Source organism: Doryrhamphus excisus, linkage group LG6 (genome assembly GCF_037039965.1).
Source record: "Doryrhamphus excisus strain RoL-2023G ecotype Guam linkage group LG6, RoL_Dexc_Guam_v1.1, whole genome shotgun sequence".
NCBI lineage: Eukaryota > Metazoa > Chordata > Actinopteri > Syngnathiformes > Syngnathidae > Doryrhamphus > Doryrhamphus excisus.
This window is the reverse complement of record NC_136362.1, coordinates 7183260-7201529: the sequence shown is the minus strand read 5'-3', so window position 1 is coordinate 7201529 and position 18270 is coordinate 7183260. Positions and strand designations below refer to the sequence as shown.

The window sequence follows — 18270 nt, the reverse complement described above, 5'->3', positions numbered from 1 at the left end:
AGGGAAAGTGGATTCAAAGTAGTGCTTAATCATGTCAAAGTCGAGTGGGGCTGAAAGTGAAGTAAAAGTAGAATAAAAGTTGTAGAAGTGGAGTAGGGCAGGGAAAGTGGATTCAAAGTAGCGCTTAATCCTGTCAAAGTCGAGTGGCTGAAAGTGAAGTAAAAGTAGAATAAAAGTTGTAAAAGTGGAGTAGGGCAGTGAAAGTGGATTCAAAGTAGCGCTTAATCCTGTCAAAGTCGAGTGGCTGAAAGTGAAGTAAAAGTAGAATAAAAGTTGTAAAAGTGGAGTAGGGCAGTGAAAGTGGATTCAAAGTAGCACTTTATCATGTCAAAGTCGAGTGGGTGAAAGTGAAGTACAAGTAGAATAAAAGTTGTAGAAGTGGAGTGAATGTGGTATAAGAGTGGCATTAACGTGAAATGGAGCAAAAGTGGAATAAAGGTGAGCTTAATTAGTGTCAAAGTAGAGTAGGTAAAAGTGAAGTAAAAGTAGAATAAAAGTTGTAGAAGTGGAGTGAATGTGCTATAAGTGGCGTTAAGGTGAAATGGAGGAAAAGTGGAATAGACGTGAGCTTAAGTGGTGTCAAAGTAGAGTAGGTAAAAGTAGAATAAAAGTTGTAGAAGTGGAGTGAATGATTTATAAGTAGCATAAAGGTGAAATGGAGGAAAAGTGGAATAAATGTAAGCTCAAGTAGTGTCAAAGTAGAGTAGGTAAAAGTAAAGTAAAAGTAGAATAAAAGCTGTAGAAGTGGAGTGAATGTGGTATAAGTGGCATGAAGGTGAAATGAAGGAAAAGTGGAATAAAGGTGAGCTTAAGTGGTGTCAAAGTAGAGTAGGTAAAAGTGAAGTAAAAGTAGAATAAAAGTTCTAGAAGTGGAGTGAATATGGTACAATAGTGGTGTTAAGGTGAAATAGAGCAAAAGTGGAATAAATGTGAGCTTAAGTGGTGTCAAAGTAGAGTAGGTAAAAGTAGAATAAAAGCTGTAGAAGTGGAGTGAATGTGGTATAAGTGGCGTGAAGGTGAAATGAAGGAGAAGTGGAATAAAGGTGAAGTTAAGTGGTGTCAAAGTGGAGTAGGTAAAAGTGGAGAAAAACAGGGTAGGGTAAAAGTGTAGTAAATGTGGAATAAAAGTGTAGTAAAAGTATTCCGAGTGCATGTGTGTGCGTGGTAGCGTCATACCTGAGCGGCAGGATGTGTGAGTGAGATGTTCGATGAGTCTTTCAGCTCATGGAGTTCATCGGCCAATCATGACACGGTTCTGCATCGTGGCCTGTTGTGACCTCATAGTGACCCCGTGTGACGTTGCCCGCGGCAACAAGCAGCACAGACTAACCTGTGATATTATTCTATGCATGTACTGTATGACAATATATTATATACTATATAGTACTATGTGTGTTTATACCATGGTGTGTTTTGTCACACTTGACAAAACAACTGAACCCAAAATGCAGTTTAAATGAAACTTTTCATTATGACGGGAGAACCAATCAGGAAATCCCTTAAATAGGACGTGCCTGACAAAGTGAAGTTGATGAAAAGTACCTCAAACGCATCATGACATCATGCTGAGATCTAAACTAATCCAGGAACAAATGTGATATCTATCAGTGTGGAAAAGGTTCTAAAGCCATTTCTAAAGCTTTGGGACTCCAGCCAACCACAGTGAGAGCCATTATCCACATATGGCCAAAACATGGAACAGCGGTGGACCTTCGCAGGAGTCTGCGGCCAAACAAAATGACCTCAAGAGCGCAGTGATGATTCAACAAAGAGGTCACAAAAGGCCCCCGAGACCAAAACCACTGCTGAACAAAAAAACATTAAGGCTTGTCTTAATTTTGCCAGAAGACATCTTGATGATCCACAAGACTTTTGGGAAAATACTCTGTGGTCTGACCAGACATTACAGAACAAGAACATCATAGCAAGAGTAAAATATGGTGGTGGTAGTGTGATGTTCTGGGGCTGGAAGACCTCCTATGATGAATGGAAGCATGAATTCTGCTGAAGAACAATATCCGGACCCTGGACTTGGACACTGATCCCAAACCAGCTAGTCTTATTTTACTGTGTTTTTTTGCGTCTTATGTACTGCTTCTTAGTTTGTGTTATTGTGTTTGTTTGTGTGATGCGCACATGTGAAACTCGACCCAGCGCTCAACCTTGAAGACGACCTATCAAGGTCGCCACACCCGACGAGCGTTTGCCCACAAAGTCATCGTTGAGGTGAGTATGTACTGAAACTTCCTGTCCATGGTTGCCTCCACATGGGGTCATGTGACCACAAGTTGAAGGACTGAAAATTAGTCTTTCCGGCTAAAGCCATTAGTGAGACTTTAACTTCCTGTAAGAACAGGAAGTTTAGCTTTACATTGTCCTCATTTGTGTGTGAGATTCCACTTAACGAGGGAGGAAATCCCCTAAGAGGCTCTAAGGGGTCTCTGAGGGCCAACAGGAAGTGGGGGTGCCGCCCTTTGCCTTCATCGCCGCTAACTTTTATTTTTTATTTTCAAATGTTCTGTATGACATTTTTCATGACAAGTTGTATATGATAATTGATGCTAGCGTCATTACCTTCATTAGCACAATTAGCATCATGGGTGCACACACACACACACACACACACGCACGCACACACGCACACACACTTGTGTTAAAGAGGGCTGGGCTTCTCCCACCCGCCAGTCACCCTTCAAGCATCCACAGGCATCTAAGACAAGAGTCGTCATGGCGCCGGACCTGCTCGCCATGGTGTTCATCATCAGTACGTATGACGCGTGTCGTCTTGGTGCTACTTCCTGTTTGTCATCTCGTTGTTTGTCCTGCTGGAACCGTTTTAAGGTTTTGTGGATCCATCCTGCCCGAAGCGGACAGACCAGAACCAAACACAACCAACAAGCGTCCAGAACGCTTCGACTACAAGCTGGTTCCAAACAAGCTCAGGTGAGTCTCACTTGGAGACGTTTGAGTCATGAACGAGTCTTTCAAAACTGAATCGAGACTCACGGGTACTCGTCCCCGTTCGCTTGTTCACTGACTCACCCCTGCTAGCGACAGCTGAATTAAAAAAAACTACACCAGGTTATGTGTCACTTGTTAAGTAACTGTTCATGGGGTGGGCAAACTGCGACCCGCGGGCCACATCAGGTCCGCCAAGTGTCTTAATCCGGCCTTTCTTTTTTAAACCTTCAAGACTGTCGCAACATGACTTTCAGTGCTATTGTGGGATGCTTGATTCGCCAAAATAATCAGATGCACCCATGCAGATACCCATGCAAAAAAAAAACAATCATACATTCCCGCTGCAAGACATGCTGGGTAGCTTGTGGTAGTCTTTCTCCCAACATTTTATCACGTTTAAAATATGTTTAACATCATTTTGATATCCAATGTTTTACTGTTCATAGTTCATATTGTTGTTGCAGGTGGACTACCCAGCATGCTTTGCGGGTATTGGAAATAACAGTTTGTCATTGTCTCGTCCATGTGTGCCTGGAATGTGATTTTAGTCTTTTTGGCCTTTTCTCAACGACTTGACTTTTGAAACTCCAGACAAGACCCCTTTGAGTCTTTAAAGTCAGTGGTGGTCTTTCAGTTACCATGAGACCCAGTGAGGACCTGAGAACCACTTCTAGTGAGTACGACCTGAGCCCCACTTCCAGTGAGGGCCACTTGAGCCCCACTTCTAGTGAGGACGACCTGAGCCCCACTTCCAGTGAGGACCACCTGAGCCCCAATTCCAGTGAGGACCACCTGAGCCAAATCCAGAACCAACTAGAGAACCAAACCAGGCTTGTTGTGGGCGAAGATGAGGGTGAGTTAGAAACAATAACATTGACACATCCCACTCGCCCCCACTCACGTATACAGTCTACGGATGTGTGTGTGTGTGCAGAGAACTTCCAGGACTACGAGGACCACCTGTCGGGGGCTCGCTGCCAACAAGACCTGCTGGTGGAAGCGAGTCACAGCATGTGCGGATCCGCCTTCCACCAACAGATGGAGCACTTGGGGCCCGATGAGCGCTGCATTCTGGACAACGTGATCCGGTAAGAAGTCCTGATGTGAAGATCAGAGGGTTTTGCATGTTTCTGAGGGGGTCCGCCTGCCCCGCCGCAGGGCGTACAACGACATGACGCTGTGCCTGGAGGCCCTCGCCCACTGGGCCGGCTGCTTCTATCCCAACGCCAACATTCAGGACTTCTTCCTGCTCGTCCACTCCAGCTACTTCCTGCAGTGCTCCGGCGAGGAGCGCCACCTGGAGGATGTGCCGTATTGGCTGTCGGTGGCGCTCACGCTCGGCACCGTGGCCGTCATCCCGGTCCTGGTCTACCTGGTGGGCTGGAGGAGTAAAGTGGATATGCTACGCTAACATTATGCTAAACTATGTTCATATTCCTACCTCTTTGTCAGGTCCTACAAAATAAAAGTATACTCAGACAGGAAGTTATTCATGTTGCTTTTATTTTTTGTGACATAAATACCAATCTGTTGAAGTCACATGATCTTAATGCGGGACGTCCAGGCGAGACAGTAATGAGGTCAGTGAAGTCTGTAGGCGGAGCTCTGCCCAAAAGAGGGCGGACTCCTCCAAGTCAGATTTCAGGCCACGGCGCCGTGACCCTCTGACGTCTGAGACGTGGACCTGCTGAATTTTGACCCCGATGCGCCGTCCTGCCTGACCTTCCTGTGAAGGAGGATCTTCATGTTTTTGCGGAACTTCTCGCCCACGAAGGCGTAGAGGAGCGGGTTGATGCCGCTGTGCAGCAGAGCCAAGCTGTTGCTGAAAACGAGCGCCACGCTAACCGCCTGCCGCGTGCCGCAGTCAAAGAGGATCAGCTTTGCCCTGAGGAGGGTGTCCACCATCAGGGCCAGGTGGTACGGAGTCCAGCACAGCAGGAAGCCCACCACCACGGCCACGATGACTCGCATGGCACGGTGCTTCTGAAAGCCTCGCGTTTGCAGCAATCTGGCGATGGTGATGCCGTAGCAGGCGATCATGATCACCAGAGGGAGCAGGAAGCCAAAAATATGGCGTAAGGCGCGTGTGGCGGTCCTCCACAAGGGGGGGCTGCCTATGTTGAAGCTCTCTGAGCACACCATTCTGTCCGAGTCCTGGTCCAGCCTGGTGGCGTCGTTGAAGAGCGCGGGCAGAGCCAGGGTGCTCCCAAGCGCCCACACGGCGCCGCACATCAGTCGACTGCACTTCCTCTGCGGGCTCCTGATGGCCTCGTTGGCGCGTACGATGACCAGGTAGCGGTCGACGCTGATGAACGCCAGGAAGAGGATGCTGGTGTAGAAGTTGGCCTCGAAGATCAGGTTGAGCGCTTTGCACATGCCGTCGCCGAAGATCCAACCGTGGGTCAACGCCACCGCCCAAAAGGGCACGGTCAACGCCATAAGTCCGTCCGCCACGGTCAAATGGAACAAGTACACGTCGGACGCCGTCAGTGAACGGCGACTGTGCGCAATCACGCACGCCACCAGCAGGTTTCCGGGCACGGCTAGCAGGAAGATGGCGACGAGAAACACACTCAACACGGTGGCTGCAGCGGCGTCCAGAGGCCCGACCTCGCACGGCAGCGTGTTGGGATCCACGACGTACCCCGTGTCGTTGCCGTAGGTGGAGTTAGTCTTGTCGTAATCAAAGGACACGATGTAGGACATGACTGCCAGGAAGAGAAATGAGGGAAACGAAGAAGAGCAACGAAAAGAGCGCTCGCCACCTCGGACTCAGACAGGATGGACTCTTTTCTAATTTCCTGTTACAACACTTCCTGTCCACTGGCAGTGCTTGAGCTTGTTCCCATGGCGACACGGGAACACACTTCCCCATCAGGTCATAGGTAACGTGGCACGTGAAGAAACAAAACCAGTGTGGAAACAGGAAGTCAAACAGAGCAACAGCCAATCAGCAATCGTTGATCACATGACATGGTGGGATCACATGGTCATATCAAAAGCCAAAGACTTTATTTTGAGACTTTATTCGCTCAGGAGAGATACAAGTGGATCAGCTCAGTGGAAGACTTTGTCCCACACCTCCACCTTCATGATGGCCCTCCCCATGGGGGACATGGTGACCTTGATGTCCATCTTGGTGTCGTGGAAGTCGACGCAGCACCCCTTGGCCTCCTCGCGCACAAAGTTCTTCATATCCTTGTCGTAGTACATCTCCTTGTAGAGCTTCTCGTCGGTGTCGCGGTCCGAGGGGTAGAGGCCCACGGCCAACCAGTTGTTGTAGAAGTTGTAGTCGTACGGCACAGAGAACATGATGGCGAGCTTCTCCAGCGGACTACTGTTGTGAGGCATGAAAATCTCGTACGTGAGCACGCCCACCGCGCCCGCCGTGGATCCGCCGGTTTTGGTGAAGTTGCACACTTCGGTTTTGAGGGGGCGCACGGTGGGCTGGGGTGGGCTGTGGCAGTTGCCGCTTTCCAGGAAGACCCTGGAGGAAGAAAGCCGAGATGGAAGATCAGGAACGGGTGCTGTGGCTGATTTGGTCACCTTCCGGAACTGACTTGGGGTTCATGAGGCAGTAGTTGCTGGTCAGGTTGGTGATCTCAATGGTGACGTTCCTGCGGCTCTTCTGTTGGGCCGACAAAGCCTCGGCGGACTCGGGCATGGTGGTGGCGGCGGTGATTGACTGCTGAACGCGATAACAAACGGCCATTTTTTAGTATGCTCGCATAAGGAATAAGAAGGAAGTCTTTTACCTTTGGAGATGACAAACGGGGTGCTCGTTCGGATGCGGCCGACGCGGAACGCTGCTGCCTCTTCGAATGGGACCTTCGTGGGAATGTGCCACTCCTCACACCTCTCTGGTTGGGGCGCGGCCCACCACAGCAACCCTGCAGACAGAATTCCGTTTGTCTGATGGGTCAATTACTGAGCCCCAATCCGGTTGGTTCAGCATTCCACACGGCGCACCCTGCCATCGGCTCATAACCTGTCTGGGGGGTTCTCCGGATCGGGCGTTTATGCAAACACGACGTACAAAAACAGGAATTGAACTGGCTCCGCCCCCAACAAGACGGGCCACCGTCCAGACGGCAAGTCAAAGACAACACAGAGAAATTTCAATCATTTCAAGCTTTTATTCGTTCAACAAGCTTTTATTTTGACATCATCCCATCCTGTCGTAGACTTCGACCTTGACGATGGCGCGACCTTCGTCAGACATGCAGGCCCTCACGTCCACCATGCGGCCCTTGTACATGACGCCCGAGCCGTCGGCTTCGTGACGCACAAAGTTGGTGAAATCCTTTTCGTTGTACATGTGCTCGTACAGCTTCTTGTCGCACGGCCGCGTGTGCTCGAACACGCCCACCCCCAGCCAGTTCTTGAAGATGGTGTAGTCGAACGGAACCGAGAACATGATGGCCACCAGCTCGTTGCAATGTTTCCGATTCATGTCGAATAGCTCGTAGGTCATGACGCCCACGGCGCCCGACGCCGTGTTGTCGTCCTTGGTGAAGGAGCACACTTCGCTGCGGTGGAGGCGCACGGTGGGCTGGGGGGGGCTGAAGGGGAACCCGCTCTCCATGTAGACCCTGCCAAAGGACCCACACATTAGCAGTGGAAACGCCAAAGCAATGCTAGCGGTTCTTAAAAGCTTACTTGGGGTTGGTGAGGCAGAAGCCATGAGTGACGTTGGAGACCTCGATGGTGCAGTTGCGGTTGGTGGTCAGGTTGAAGGCGTGCGACTCTGCGGTCTCGGGCATGATGGCGCTGCTGGGAAGGACCCAAAGACGACCGCTGGACTTGCTTTGATTTCAGGCACGCACACACGCGGGAAGGACGCACACGCTCTGTGGCGACCGGCTGATCTACAACGTAAAGACAAGGTGCGGGCCACGCCCCCTTCTGGGAGGTGCTCTGAAGGCCTCACGGGTGCTACTGTGGAAAAAACACGCATGTTCTAGTTCTGGGTGGGGCGGGGAGGTGGGGCCAGGGTTCTTTTAAAGAAGTCTCAAAAACCGGTCTTGAGTCTGATATATTTGCATACAATAAACTCTACCGCTTATCCTCACAAGGGTGCTGGAGCCTATCCCAGCTGTCTTTGGGCGAGAGGCGGGGTACACCCTGGACTGGTGGCCAGCCAATCACAGGGCACATATAGACAAACAACCATTCACACTCACATTCATACCTACGGACAATTTGGAGTGGCTAATTAACCTAGCATGTTTTTGGAATGTGGGAGGAAACCCACGCATGCACGGGGAGAACATGCGAACTCCACACAGAGATGGCCGAGGGTGGAATTGAACCCTGGTCTCCTTGCTGTGAGGTCTGCACACTAACCACTCCACCGACGTGCAGCCCACCACTATGTTTTTCTCGACTTAATTAAACAAGTGTATAAGTATGTAAACATCAACAACTAAAGCTTGTAATATGGGTGTCCCTCAGGGCTCACTTTATAGACCATTATTGTTCACTCTTTACATAAATGGATATTCCTTCCGTATGTACGCAGATGTCATATACATCCGTGGAAAGGATGCTGTTCGTGTAGCCAGGGCCGTTGGCAGCTTTGGCTGGGCCCGGGACAAAGTCATCTGTACCCCCAGGGGAGGAGCCCCCACCTCCTGCCGTTGTGTTCTGAGAAGATAACTAGAACGTCTATTTAGTAATTTAGTAAGATTAACCCTGAAAAGATCTAAGTGACAAGACTGCCCTCTAGTGGATAACACTTGCATCTGCACCAGTATTCACCAATAGCTGTGCTTGTCTATTATTTCATGCCCCCGCCCCCACCCGCCACCCCGACCCCACCAACCCACTGCATAAGTTTCTGCAGTCAATCACCTAATTATCAAAATGGATAAATAAGACGACATAACGGTTGAGTGGTTAGCGCGCAGACCTCACAGCTAAGGAGACTAGGGTTCAATTCCACCATCAGCCATCTCTGTGTGGAGTTAGCATGTTCTCCCCGTGCATGTGTGAGTTTTCTCCGGGTACTCCGGTTTCCTCCCACATTCCAAAAACATGCTAGGTTAATTAGCCACTCCAAATTGTGTGAATGTGAGTGAGTGTGAATGGTTGTTTGTCTATATGTGCCCTGTGATTGGCTGGCCACCAGTCCAGGGTGTACCCCGCCTCTCGCCCCAAGACAGCTGGGATAGACTCCAGCACCCCCCTGCGACCCTTGTGAGGATAAGCAGTAGAAAATGAATGAATGAATGAAGATGACATAACAACCCTTCAAGTTAAGCTCAGTCTAAAAAGTGCAGATGTTCTTCATGTTGTCATTTTCCACCCCTCCAGGGGGCGCACCCCACTATGTCATGGTCATCAAATCAAAATGGAGACATCTCGATGAAGAATAACCTGCTTTATTTAACTTTTCGAAGTCGAATACATGGAATACACAAAAGAGCAAAGAGGAATATTGAGCTGGTTGACATGGCGCCGCCCTGGTGGTCACTTGAGAGCCAGGCCGGTTTTATCCTGGATCCAGTTGTTGTAGTTGCTGACTCGGGCGTAAACGCCAGGACGCAGCTTCCTGGCACAGCCTTCACCCCAACTTATGACCCCAAACAGGAAGAAGCGGCGGTCCACTTGGCACACCAGCGGCCCCCCGGAGTCCCCCTGACAACAAGCCAGCATCAAGACAAGTTCTCAGCCACAGCTTGAGTCCACGGACGTACCTCGCAGGCGTCTTGACTCCAGTCGGGCCGAGCCGCACACAACATGTTGTCGCTGATCTTGTTTCCGTAGTAATCGCTTTGACGACACACGCTGTCGGCCAGGAGGTCCACCCGCGCCTCACGGAGGTACTGAGAATGGTACCACAAACCTGGGAACCAACACGCCGGGTCAAGGGAGCGCATGTGAGTCTAGTCTGTAGTCCACGGACCTGCTTCTCACCTTGCTTCTCCTTGCCGAAGCCGGCGATGTGACAGGTGAAACCCGGCGGGAGGTTCTGACCCGGGAGAGGAAGGCAGACCGTCTTGACGCTGTGACTCTCCTGTGCACAACCACCTTGTTTGGACTTGAGCTTGATGAGCGCTGCAAGCCATCCCGTCTTGTCATTGATGGGAGTACTGATGTATCAAACGGACTTCCCGGTCGAGACTCACCGATGTCGTTGTTGTAGTTTCCTTCTTTGTTGTCAAAGCCAGCGTGAACGATGATCTGCTCCACCCGGAACGTCTGCTCCAGGGCGTCGTCGCTCTCGTTCAGGGCGCTCTTGCCCAGAGTGACCCGGAACCGGTTCTCTTTAGCTTGCGAACTGTAAAACAGGAAGCATGTAGTCAAAGAGGAAGTGATGCTAACAGGAAGTGATGCTACTTCCTACCCGTCTGGGAAGCAGTGGGCGGCGGTGAGGACCCAGCAGCTGGCGATCAAACTCCCCCCGCAACGGAACATCTTCTCTTTGGATCTGCTGCGCCAGAAGATGGCTGCCACCCACGGGTGCGACTCCACCGCGGCCACGGTCCCGCCCACAATCCTCATCTGCTTCCTTCGGGAGGGCTGGCCACACGTCCACGCTGCTGCTCCGGGACGGAAGGGAGTTACGTTTGGAGGGGAACGATTCCGAACACCGGGGAAGGGCTTACCTGGCTCAGGGGGCTCAGTGGACTTAGGGGGCGGGGGTGGGGGCGGCGGCGGGGGCGGCGGCGGCGATGTCACTGGCTTGACTACAAGAGCGCCAAAGTTGAAAGATTCCAAGCAATACAAAACAAAAAAGACTTTTTAGCCAATCAGGACACTGAAGACAGTAATGAGTGGAAAAGATGTAATGGAGGAATCAAACATGATGGCCTGTTGTGTCCACTTACACCACGCAGCATCACATCGAGGAATGTCACAATATTCCCACAGCAGCTGCTGGTCCTTCCACACGCGACACCACGGCCGCCGCTTGAAGTGCAGATTCCTGGTGGACACAGAACACCTTAGTCCTTAAGTCCAGGACACATGATGGATCTTCTACGGACATTCGAAGACTGATGTTGATACTTGGAGTCATGCTAGCGTGCCGTTGCCATGGAGACATTGTTGCCTCCATGGAACTTGTTCACCACCTGCAGTAGTTGTGTCTGCCAGCGTTGATGTCCGAGGTCAGATAGCGTTCCCTGGACTCCAAGTCCCAGTCCTCACATGTCCGACCGCTCTCCGATCTGGATTGGAAGCCTCGGTAATAAATACCGACGCCCTCATAGCACCCGGGACCGGTGGCTGCTCAGACAGAGGTGGGGTTAGGCGGTCCAGAGACAAGAACTCTGCAATATACTCGTTCACCTGTCTCACAGAACGTTCCTTCAAAACCTTCGGGACACAAACAGAACATGTGCTGGCCCGTCGTCAGGCTCGGGACGGAGGTGCCTCCGTTGCGACAGATCCCTCCTAACGGATCACAGCATGCTCCGGTTAACCACAGCCATGAAGGAAGCCCATCTGGGATCATTGTTGCTTCCGGGCCTTTCAAGTTGGAACCCGTCGGGACCCGACACTCGCTCACCTGACTTCCACAGCGACGAAAAAAGCGTCCGCCGTCGTCTGTCTTCCCTCGCCGAGCCCTGGGACCGGGACAGGTAAAGTTGATGTCAAAGTCACAAGACAAGAGCAGAAGAAGACACGGGTGTCCTTACAGCGCCACCTGCTGACAGCGCCGCCAACACCAGGATGAAAACACTCCTACTCGCCATGGCGTCCTCAGCCTGTGAAGATGTGGGGAAAGTTGCAGGGGAGGAGAGGAGGCGAGGGGCGGGGCCTGATGATTTGCCAGGAGAGACATGGAGGAGGACACAGTCATCACTCAACATTTCATTCATTCGTTTTGAATAGTGCTTGTCCTCATTAAGGTCATGGCGAGCTGGAGCCTATCCCAGCTGACTCTGTGAGATGATTCAAGCCATCGACCAATCAGAGAACACATATATAGAACATACTTTAGCACCTATAAAAGCACCTATAAAAGATATAAGGTGGACGTGCCACTGCAAGCATGGCATGGTCACGTGACTGCATCAACTTGATGCGTTCAAGGTGTCGGTTGAGAAGAAGCTCAATCATGACGTCAGCGAAAGTTAAATATGTACACTTGGATCCCGGAAGTCTTCCAGCAGAGTTCCTGCTTGCACGATGCTGCATTCGAGGGCGGTGGGAATCGATTCGGGGAGACCTTGCACTCGTTCTCAAAAAGCTGTAATTTATTAATTACAGTATATTTTCAACACAACGTTTCTCTTGATCAACCGGGATTGATTATAGTTACAATGTTTAGAAACAAAAACGACTAATTTGCTAAGTCATAAAGTTGTTTTGTTATTATTATTCACATTTGCAAACTATAAAATATATATATTCAGAAAAAACTCCGAGAAAAGGTGTTCCGTTAACACATCACAAACATTGACCTTCTTCTAAAAGCCGATACACATGAGAAGCTGTCAGTCTAATCTCCGAGCAAGCCCTGAACGCCTCATCAGACGCTCCGGGTTCCAGCCAGTGCAGACCACGACCACCGAACATGGGAAGCAGCGGCAGCAAACTTCACTTCAGGAAGGCGGTGATCCAACTCACCACCAGAACCCAGGTTAGAAGTTCCGAGGGCGCCAAAAGGTAGCACTGACACGCGCGATTTTATAGGCCGCGGGATAAACTTTGGCGGTTCCAGATGGCGGCTTCCACTGCAGCCCAGACGGCCGAACACGACCGGAACCGCTTGGAAAACACTGCCGGCATTCCACGTCAAACATATTTAATACTATACGCTTCACGTGGGACACCTAAACTCACCCTTGAAGTTCATTTTATTAAGTATACTTCAGTATAAGTATCAAAGTATACTACCGACCATGTACTTTTAGTGTACTGTACTAATTGAATACTTCTTCCGGCTAAATTGGAACATTTTAAGTTTATAAAATGTATACGTTAAGTATACTCTAATATACTTAAGTACACTTTTCTATAGGCTGCCATTGTTGCCATTATAATATACTTTAAGTACACTTAACTTATACTTTCATTTTGCATGTTTATATTACAGTTTATTCATTCATTCATTTTCTACCGCTTATCCTCACGAGGGTCGCGGGGGTGCTGGAGCCTATCCCAGCCAATCACAGGGCACATATAGACAAACAACCATTCACACTCACATTCATACCTATGGACAATTTGGAGTGGCTAATTAACCTAGCATGTTTTTGGAATGTGGGAGGGAACCGGAGTACCCGGAGAAAACCCACGCATGCTAACTCCACACAGAGATGACCGAGGGTGGAATTGAACTCAGGTCTCCTAGCTGTGAGGCCTGCGTGCTAACCACTCGTCCGCCATGCAGCCCTGTACTGTTCTTAAGTATATAAAATATACATAGTTTCTAAAAAGTAAACTTTAGTACGCGGGTGTGCTGGAGCCTATCCCAGCTGTCTTCGGGCGAGAGGCGGGGTACACCCTGGACTGGTGGCCAGCCAATCACAGGGCACATATAGACAAACAACCATTCACACTCACATTCATACCTATGGACAATTTGGAGTGGCTAATTAACCTAGCATGTTTTTGGAATGTGGGAGGAAACCGGAGTACCCGGAGAAAACCCACGCATGCACGGGGAGAACATGCAAACTCCACACAGAGATGACCGAGGGTGGAATTGAACTCAGGTCTCCTAGCTGTGAGGCCTGCATGGTAACCACTCATCCACCATGCAGCCGTGTACTGTTCTTAAATATATAAAATATACGTAGTTTATAAAAAGTAAACTTTAGTACATCACTTTTCCCAATGTGTTGACTGACAGGTGTCAGTCCCGAACAAGAGCGTGCTTATGTGTGTGTTTGTGTGCGTGTCAGCCAGTGGAAGCGACAGACAACACGTTCTGGGATCAGTTCTGGGCCTACACGTCCACCACGGTCCAGGATGTCTTCGCTCTGGTTCCAGCGGCAGAGATCCGAGCTGTGAGGGAGGAATCTCCATCCAACCTGGCAACGCTGTGCTACAAGGTGCGTGTGGAAGTCACACAGGCGACCGCGGTAAGAATGTGATGATATTACTTCCTGTCGTGTAGGCGGTGGAGAAACTGGTACAGAGCGCGGCGCGCGGGTGCCCCTCCGACAAAGACCGCCAGGTGGTCCTGAACTGCACGAGGCTGCTGACGCGCGTCTTGCCGTTCATCTATGAGGATGCCGACTGGCGAGGCTTCTTCTGGTCCACGGTGCCCGGCGTCGCCAGGAGTGGGGTACGCTGCATGATGATGTTGACCCCCCCACTCCAGTCCCTAGTGGCTCTGGTTCTCCGGTTACCTGCATGGCGGCGGCCAGAGTCCGAACACTGCTTGCATTGTCTCTCCATGAGTCTTTTGACTCCGCCCACTTGAATTGTTGATTCACTTGGGGGTTGGGCTTAGCTAGCAAAGGTGACGTCTCATGTTGTTGTGGACCAATCACATCATCACATCACTTTTTGATGTCTTCAGTGTGACGAGGAAGGCGTTGATGATGAAGGTCGGCCCCTCGCCGAATCCCTCCTGCTCGCCATTGCCGACCTTCTCTTCTGCCCGGACTTCACCATCAAGAAGAACCATCAGGTGGGCGCCCACAAACTCCTTAGCTTAGCTGCTATCTTCACTCAGTTAATGACTGACCAGCAGCCATGTTTGACTAGTGGGCGGAGTCAGCAAACACCCACACAGCGAAGGGGGGGCTTTTACATGACAGTAAAAATACAAAACACAAACATGGCGGCCATGCATGTGTGGGCGCTCAATCGGCACGTGACCATGTGATCACGTGGTCCTTCGTTAGCCGCTAGCTATGTATGTCAGTCGCAGGGCGTCGGTGTTGACGTGGAATTCATCGACAGCTGCGAGTACATCTGGGAGGCGGGCGTCGGCTTCTCTCAGTCGCCGCCGCTCAACTCCGCCCACGACTGCAACAGGTGAGACCTCCGCCTCCGCCTCTAAAAATGCGCCGTGAGACGCGGTGTGTTAGAGTGGCCATGTTTTGTTTGTCTGAGGGTGGAGCTTCTAAAGCTGCTCCTCACCTGCTTCTCGGAGGTCCTCTATCTGCCGCCGCCGGCTTCTGACAACGCTTGGGTGGCGTTCTTCTGCTCCTCAGCCAACAGGTAACGCACACGCACGCACGCACATGTCAGCGCCCGTGTGATTGTCCACATGTGACCACAGACACGCCCTCCCTCTCTTCACCTCGCTGCTCAACGTGGTTTGCGCCTACGACCCGGCGGGATACGGCATCCCGTACAACCACTTCCTCTTCTCGGACCGCCGGGAACTGCTGGTGGAACAAGCCGTGCAGGTTCTCATCGTCGCTCTGGAGCAGCGAACCATCCTGCCCTCCGCCGTGGACACCATTGTGGCGCCCTCAGAAGGGGAGGAGCCAGACGTGAGGATGATGCTTTATTCCCGACGCAAAACTCCCAACAGGAAGTTTTGACACCATCTTGTCTTCTTCCAGTCGAGCGCCCCTGAGAACCTGTTTGTCAATTACCTCTCTCGGATCCATCGGGAAGAGGTGGCGTGCCGACCCCGTGAAAGCGGTCTACAGACTACAGACTACTACAGACTTGCGCTGTTTGTTTGTCCTTCAGGACCTGAGCTTCATCCTGAAAGGACTGAGCCGCCTCCTCAACAACCCGCTGGTGCAGACCTACCTGCCGCAGTCCAGCAAGAAGATCCACTTCCACCAGGAGCTCCTCATCCTCTTCTGGAAGTTGTGCAACTTCAACAAGGTTGCAACTTGTTTGGACCTTTGAGGTCTAATGCTAATGCTAATGCTAATGCTAATGCTAATACTTTCTTCTGTCCGTAGAAGTTCTTCTTCTTTGTGCTGAAGAGCAGTGACGTTCTGGATCTGCTCATCCCGATCCTCTTCTTCCTCAACGAAGGCCGTGCTGATCAGTGTGAGTGCCCAACGATGCATTTGAGGTCCGGTCGTGTTGAAAAGTCGGTGAAGTGTTCCTGTGAACCTTCAGCCGCCGTGGGTCTGGTGCACATGGGCGTCTTCATCCTGCTGTTGCTGAGCGGCGAGAGGAACTTCGGCGTGCGTCTCAACAAGCCGTTTACGCTGCGCGTCCCCATGGACATTCCGGTCTTCAGCGGGACCCACGCTGACCTCCTGGTGGTGGTAAGACAGCCCGTCGGCCCGTCGGCACGTCGGCGTCACGACCTTGACCACACGTGGTGTTCCTGTCCTGCTCAGATCTTCCACAGAATGATGACCAGTGGACATCAGCGCCTGCTGCCGCTCTTTGACTGCCTGCTCACCATCATCGTGAATAGTGAGTTGGCCCCGCCCCCTTGCAGGCCCAGTCCAGGTCATGTGATCATTTGTGTGCGCTGTAGTTTCTCCTTATCTGAAGAGTTTGTCCATGGTGGCGTCCCAAAAGCTCCTGCACCTGTTGGAGGTCTTCTCCTCGCCGCACTTTCTTTTCACCGCCGTCCACAACCACCAGCTGGTCTTCTTCTTGCTGGAGATCTTCAACAACATCATCCAGTATCAGTTTGACGGTGAGAACTGGGACCCAGACCCTCCTCTGAGTCCTGGATGGACCCACTGTGACCCCTCCCCACAGGGAACAGCAACCTGGTGTACACGCTCATCTGGAAGAGGAACGTCTTCCATCATCTCGCCAACTTCCCGGGGGATGAGCTATCCATTCAGAAGGCGCTGCAGAAGAAGAGGAGGAAGTCCGGAATGTCCAGGAGCAACTCCAACTCCGAGACGGGATCCTCGCTAAGACGTCCAGCGCATGATGCCGCAGAGCACGGAATACCAGGTTGGGATCTTCTGGTTCTTCTGCAAACCTTCTTGCACTCACACATGATGTCATTGTGGTCTTTCAGGAATGGACCCGACAACCCACAAGTCTCAGGTGAGTGACGACACCGTGGCCGCTCCAGAACCAGCGCAGACTGCCGCAGACTGCAGCTCCATCGCCGGGACCAGCGACACCGAGTCTAGCTTGGAGAGAGACCAGGAGGTACTTGAGGTGTCTTCACATGTCCACTCACTCCAACGTCTGCTTCTACTTCTTTCTTTCTCATCAGATGACTCCATCAAACACCGAAGTCGGGAGTCTGGAATCTAGCATCTCGTCCTCTTCGTCCTCCTGGACCGCCAGTCCGGACTGGGTCAGTCCCTCTCCGTTGCTGCAGTCAGATGCTAGCGGGATGCGTCACGGTAGCTGTGGTTTCAGGTGCTGTCCTGGAGGTCCAAGCTTCCTCTGCAGACCATCATGAGACTGCTGCAGGTTCTGGTCCCTCAGGTGGAGAAGATTTGCATCGACAAGTAAGATATAATCCTTTCATTCTTCTTCGTTTTTCCTTCTCATATCCATCATCTTCCTCAGGGATTTGACCGATGAGTCTGAGATCCTGAAGTTCCTCCAACATGGAACGCTGGTCGGCCTTCTGCCAGTGCCACATCCCATCCTGATCCGCAAGTCCCAGGTGAACGCCGGCACGTCCTCGTGGTTCCGTACGTACATGTGGGGCGTGGTTTACTTACGGTGAGCAATGGCAGGAAACGCTCTCATTTGGACGCAAATGGACTCTTAATTCCTGGCTCTTGTCGCCGTAGCAACATGGATCCTCCAGTCTGGTACGACACGGACATACGACTCTTTGAGATCCAGAGAACCTAAACCAGCCTCTTCTCAGCAGAACAGACGCCAAAGCCATCATCAGCACCGCATGTAGTGTGTCATGTAGCCCGGCATGTCATGTAGTGTGTCGTGTAGTATACTGTACATCATGTAGTGTAACATGTACCGTACTGTCATATAATATATCACGCAATGTGGCATGCAGTATGTCATGTAGTGTGTCGTGTAGTATACTGTACAACATCATGTAGCGTGACATGTAGTGTAACATGTACCGTAGTGTCATATAGTGTGTCACGCAATGTGGCATGCAGTATGTCATGTAGTATGTCGTGTAGTATACTGTACATCATGTAGTGTAACATGTACCGTACTGTCATATAATATATCACGCAATGTGGCATGCAGTATGTCATGTAGTGTGTCGTGTAGTATACTGTACAACATCATGTAGCGTGACATGTAGTGTAACATGTACCGTAGTGTCATATAGTGTGTCACGCAATGTGGCATGCAGTATGTCATGTAGTATGTCGTGTAGTATACTGTACATCATGTAGTGTAACATGTACCGTACTGTCATATAATATATCACGCAATGTGGCATGCAGTATGTCATGTAGTGTGTCGTGTAGTATACTGTACATCATGTAGCGTGACATGTACCGTAGTGTCATATAG

The 18270-nt window shown here is 50.9% G+C and overlaps 6 protein-coding genes across 8 annotated transcripts; 2 read left to right on the top strand and 4 right to left on the bottom strand.

Annotated features, from left to right (window-relative positions):
• Positions 1-2577: 2577 nt before the first annotated feature.
• LOC131126207 (receptor activity-modifying protein 1) lies at positions 2578-4440 on the top strand. Of its 2 annotated transcripts, XM_058068489.2 has the most exons (5): positions 2578-2764; positions 2842-2943; positions 3596-3814; positions 3896-4049; positions 4120-4440. In XM_058068489.2, exons 1-5 carry the CDS (start codon positions 2728-2730, stop codon positions 4370-4372), a joined length of 765 nt encoding a protein of 254 aa, XP_057924472.2. In that variant the 5' UTR covers positions 2578-2727; the 3' UTR covers positions 4373-4440. The 2 variants fall into 2 exon arrangements, with proteins under 2 accessions (XP_057924472.2, XP_078647102.1); XM_078790976.1 differs by lacking the exon at positions 2578-2764 and having other exon boundaries at positions 2849-2943; positions 3553-3814.
• Positions 4441-4458: 18 nt separating this feature from the next.
• Positions 4459-5683, bottom strand: LOC131125832 (C-X-C chemokine receptor type 2-like). Its single transcript, XM_058067731.2, has one exon. It carries the CDS (start codon positions 5665-5667, stop codon positions 4603-4605), a length of 1065 nt encoding a protein of 354 aa, XP_057923714.2. The 5' UTR covers positions 5668-5683; the 3' UTR covers positions 4459-4602.
• Positions 5684-5971: 288 nt separating this feature from the next.
• Positions 5972-6865, bottom strand: LOC131126100 (DELTA-sagatoxin-Srs1a-like). The gene is made up of 3 exons (XM_058068290.2): positions 6717-6865; positions 6522-6649; positions 5972-6448 (listed from the first exon to the last, which is right to left on the bottom strand). The coding sequence occupies exons 2-3, from the start codon at positions 6623-6625 to the stop codon at positions 6019-6021; spliced, it is 534 nt and encodes a 177-aa protein (XP_057924273.2). The 5' UTR covers positions 6626-6649; positions 6717-6865; the 3' UTR covers positions 5972-6018.
• Positions 6866-7077: 212 nt separating this feature from the next.
• On the bottom strand, positions 7078-7825 carry LOC131126139 (uncharacterized). Its single transcript, XM_058068359.2, has 2 exons — positions 7621-7825; positions 7078-7553 (listed from the first exon to the last, which is right to left on the bottom strand). Exons 1-2 carry the CDS (start codon positions 7722-7724, stop codon positions 7127-7129), a joined length of 531 nt encoding a protein of 176 aa, XP_057924342.2. The 5' UTR covers positions 7725-7825; the 3' UTR covers positions 7078-7126.
• Positions 7826-9345: 1520 nt separating this feature from the next.
• On the bottom strand, positions 9346-11700 carry plaub (plasminogen activator, urokinase b). Of its 2 annotated transcripts, none has more exons than XM_078790974.1 (10): positions 11607-11700; positions 11477-11534; positions 11257-11361; positions 11040-11193; positions 10794-10891; positions 10310-10502; positions 10092-10243; positions 9880-10020; positions 9660-9808; positions 9346-9600 (listed from the first exon to the last, which is right to left on the bottom strand). In XM_078790974.1, exons 1-10 carry the CDS (start codon positions 11661-11663, stop codon positions 9433-9435), a joined length of 1275 nt encoding a protein of 424 aa, XP_078647100.1. In that variant the 5' UTR covers positions 11664-11700; the 3' UTR covers positions 9346-9432. The 2 variants fall into 2 exon arrangements, with proteins under 2 accessions (XP_078647100.1, XP_078647101.1); XM_078790975.1 differs by having other exon boundaries at positions 11257-11358.
• A 712-nt stretch (positions 11701-12412) lies between these two features.
• On the top strand, positions 12413-17902 carry hid1b (HID1 domain containing b). The gene is made up of 19 exons (XM_058067358.2): positions 12413-12553; positions 13821-13970; positions 14036-14206; positions 14444-14554; positions 14792-14904; positions 14983-15090; positions 15152-15368; positions 15441-15497; positions 15574-15714; positions 15795-15885; positions 15958-16109; positions 16185-16263; positions 16328-16492; positions 16558-16761; positions 16829-16965; positions 17033-17116; positions 17182-17273; positions 17335-17493; positions 17565-17902. The coding sequence occupies exons 1-19, from the start codon at positions 12488-12490 to the stop codon at positions 17626-17628; spliced, it is 2361 nt and encodes a 786-aa protein (XP_057923341.2). The 5' UTR covers positions 12413-12487; the 3' UTR covers positions 17629-17902.
• Positions 17903-18270: the final 368 nt, after the last annotated feature.

What these genes read in the sequence shown, in the direction of transcription:
- plaub (XM_078790974.1), bottom strand. Translation starts at nt 11,663, where the DNA reads ATGGCGAGTAGGAGTGTTTTCATCCTGGTGTTGGCGGCGCTGTCAGCA. An exon ending in GGCAGACACAACTACTGCAG is followed by an intron (nt 10,892 to 11,039) that starts GTGGTGAACAAG and finishes TGTGTCCACCAG; the next exon opens with GAATCTGCACTTCAAGCGGC. An exon ending in GGAGTCAAGACGCCTGCGAG is followed by an intron (nt 9,601 to 9,659) that starts GTACGTCCGTGG and finishes GCTTGTTGTCAG; the next exon opens with GGGGACTCCGGGGGGCCGCT.
- LOC131125832 (XM_058067731.2), bottom strand. Translation starts at nt 5,667, where the DNA reads ATGTCCTACATCGTGTCCTTTGATTACGACAAGACTAACTCCACCTAC.
- hid1b (XM_058067358.2), top strand. Translation starts at nt 12,488, where the DNA reads ATGGGAAGCAGCGGCAGCAAACTTCACTTCAGGAAGGCGGTGATCCAA. An exon ending in AACTCACCACCAGAACCCAG is followed by an intron (nt 12,554 to 13,820) that starts GTTAGAAGTTCC and finishes TGTGCGTGTCAG; the next exon opens with CCAGTGGAAGCGACAGACAA. An exon ending in TGGCAACGCTGTGCTACAAG is followed by an intron (nt 13,971 to 14,035) that starts GTGCGTGTGGAA and finishes CCTGTCGTGTAG; the next exon opens with GCGGTGGAGAAACTGGTACA.
- LOC131126139 (XM_058068359.2), bottom strand. Translation starts at nt 7,724, where the DNA reads ATGCCCGAGACCGCAGAGTCGCACGCCTTCAACCTGACCACCAACCGC. An exon ending in TTCTGCCTCACCAACCCCAA is followed by an intron (nt 7,554 to 7,620) that starts GTAAGCTTTTAA and finishes GTCCTTTGGCAG; the next exon opens with GGTCTACATGGAGAGCGGGT.
- LOC131126100 (XM_058068290.2), bottom strand. Translation starts at nt 6,625, where the DNA reads ATGCCCGAGTCCGCCGAGGCTTTGTCGGCCCAACAGAAGAGCCGCAGG. An exon ending in TACTGCCTCATGAACCCCAA is followed by an intron (nt 6,449 to 6,521) that starts GTCAGTTCCGGA and finishes TTCTTCCTCCAG; the next exon opens with GGTCTTCCTGGAAAGCGGCA.
- LOC131126207 (XM_058068489.2), top strand. Translation starts at nt 2,728, where the DNA reads ATGGCGCCGGACCTGCTCGCCATGGTGTTCATCATCA. An exon ending in CTGGTTCCAAACAAGCTCAG is followed by an intron (nt 2,944 to 3,595) that starts GTGAGTCTCACT and finishes GTGGTCTTTCAG; the next exon opens with TTACCATGAGACCCAGTGAG. An exon ending in TGTTGTGGGCGAAGATGAGG is followed by an intron (nt 3,815 to 3,895) that starts GTGAGTTAGAAA and finishes GTGTGTGTGCAG; the next exon opens with AGAACTTCCAGGACTACGAG.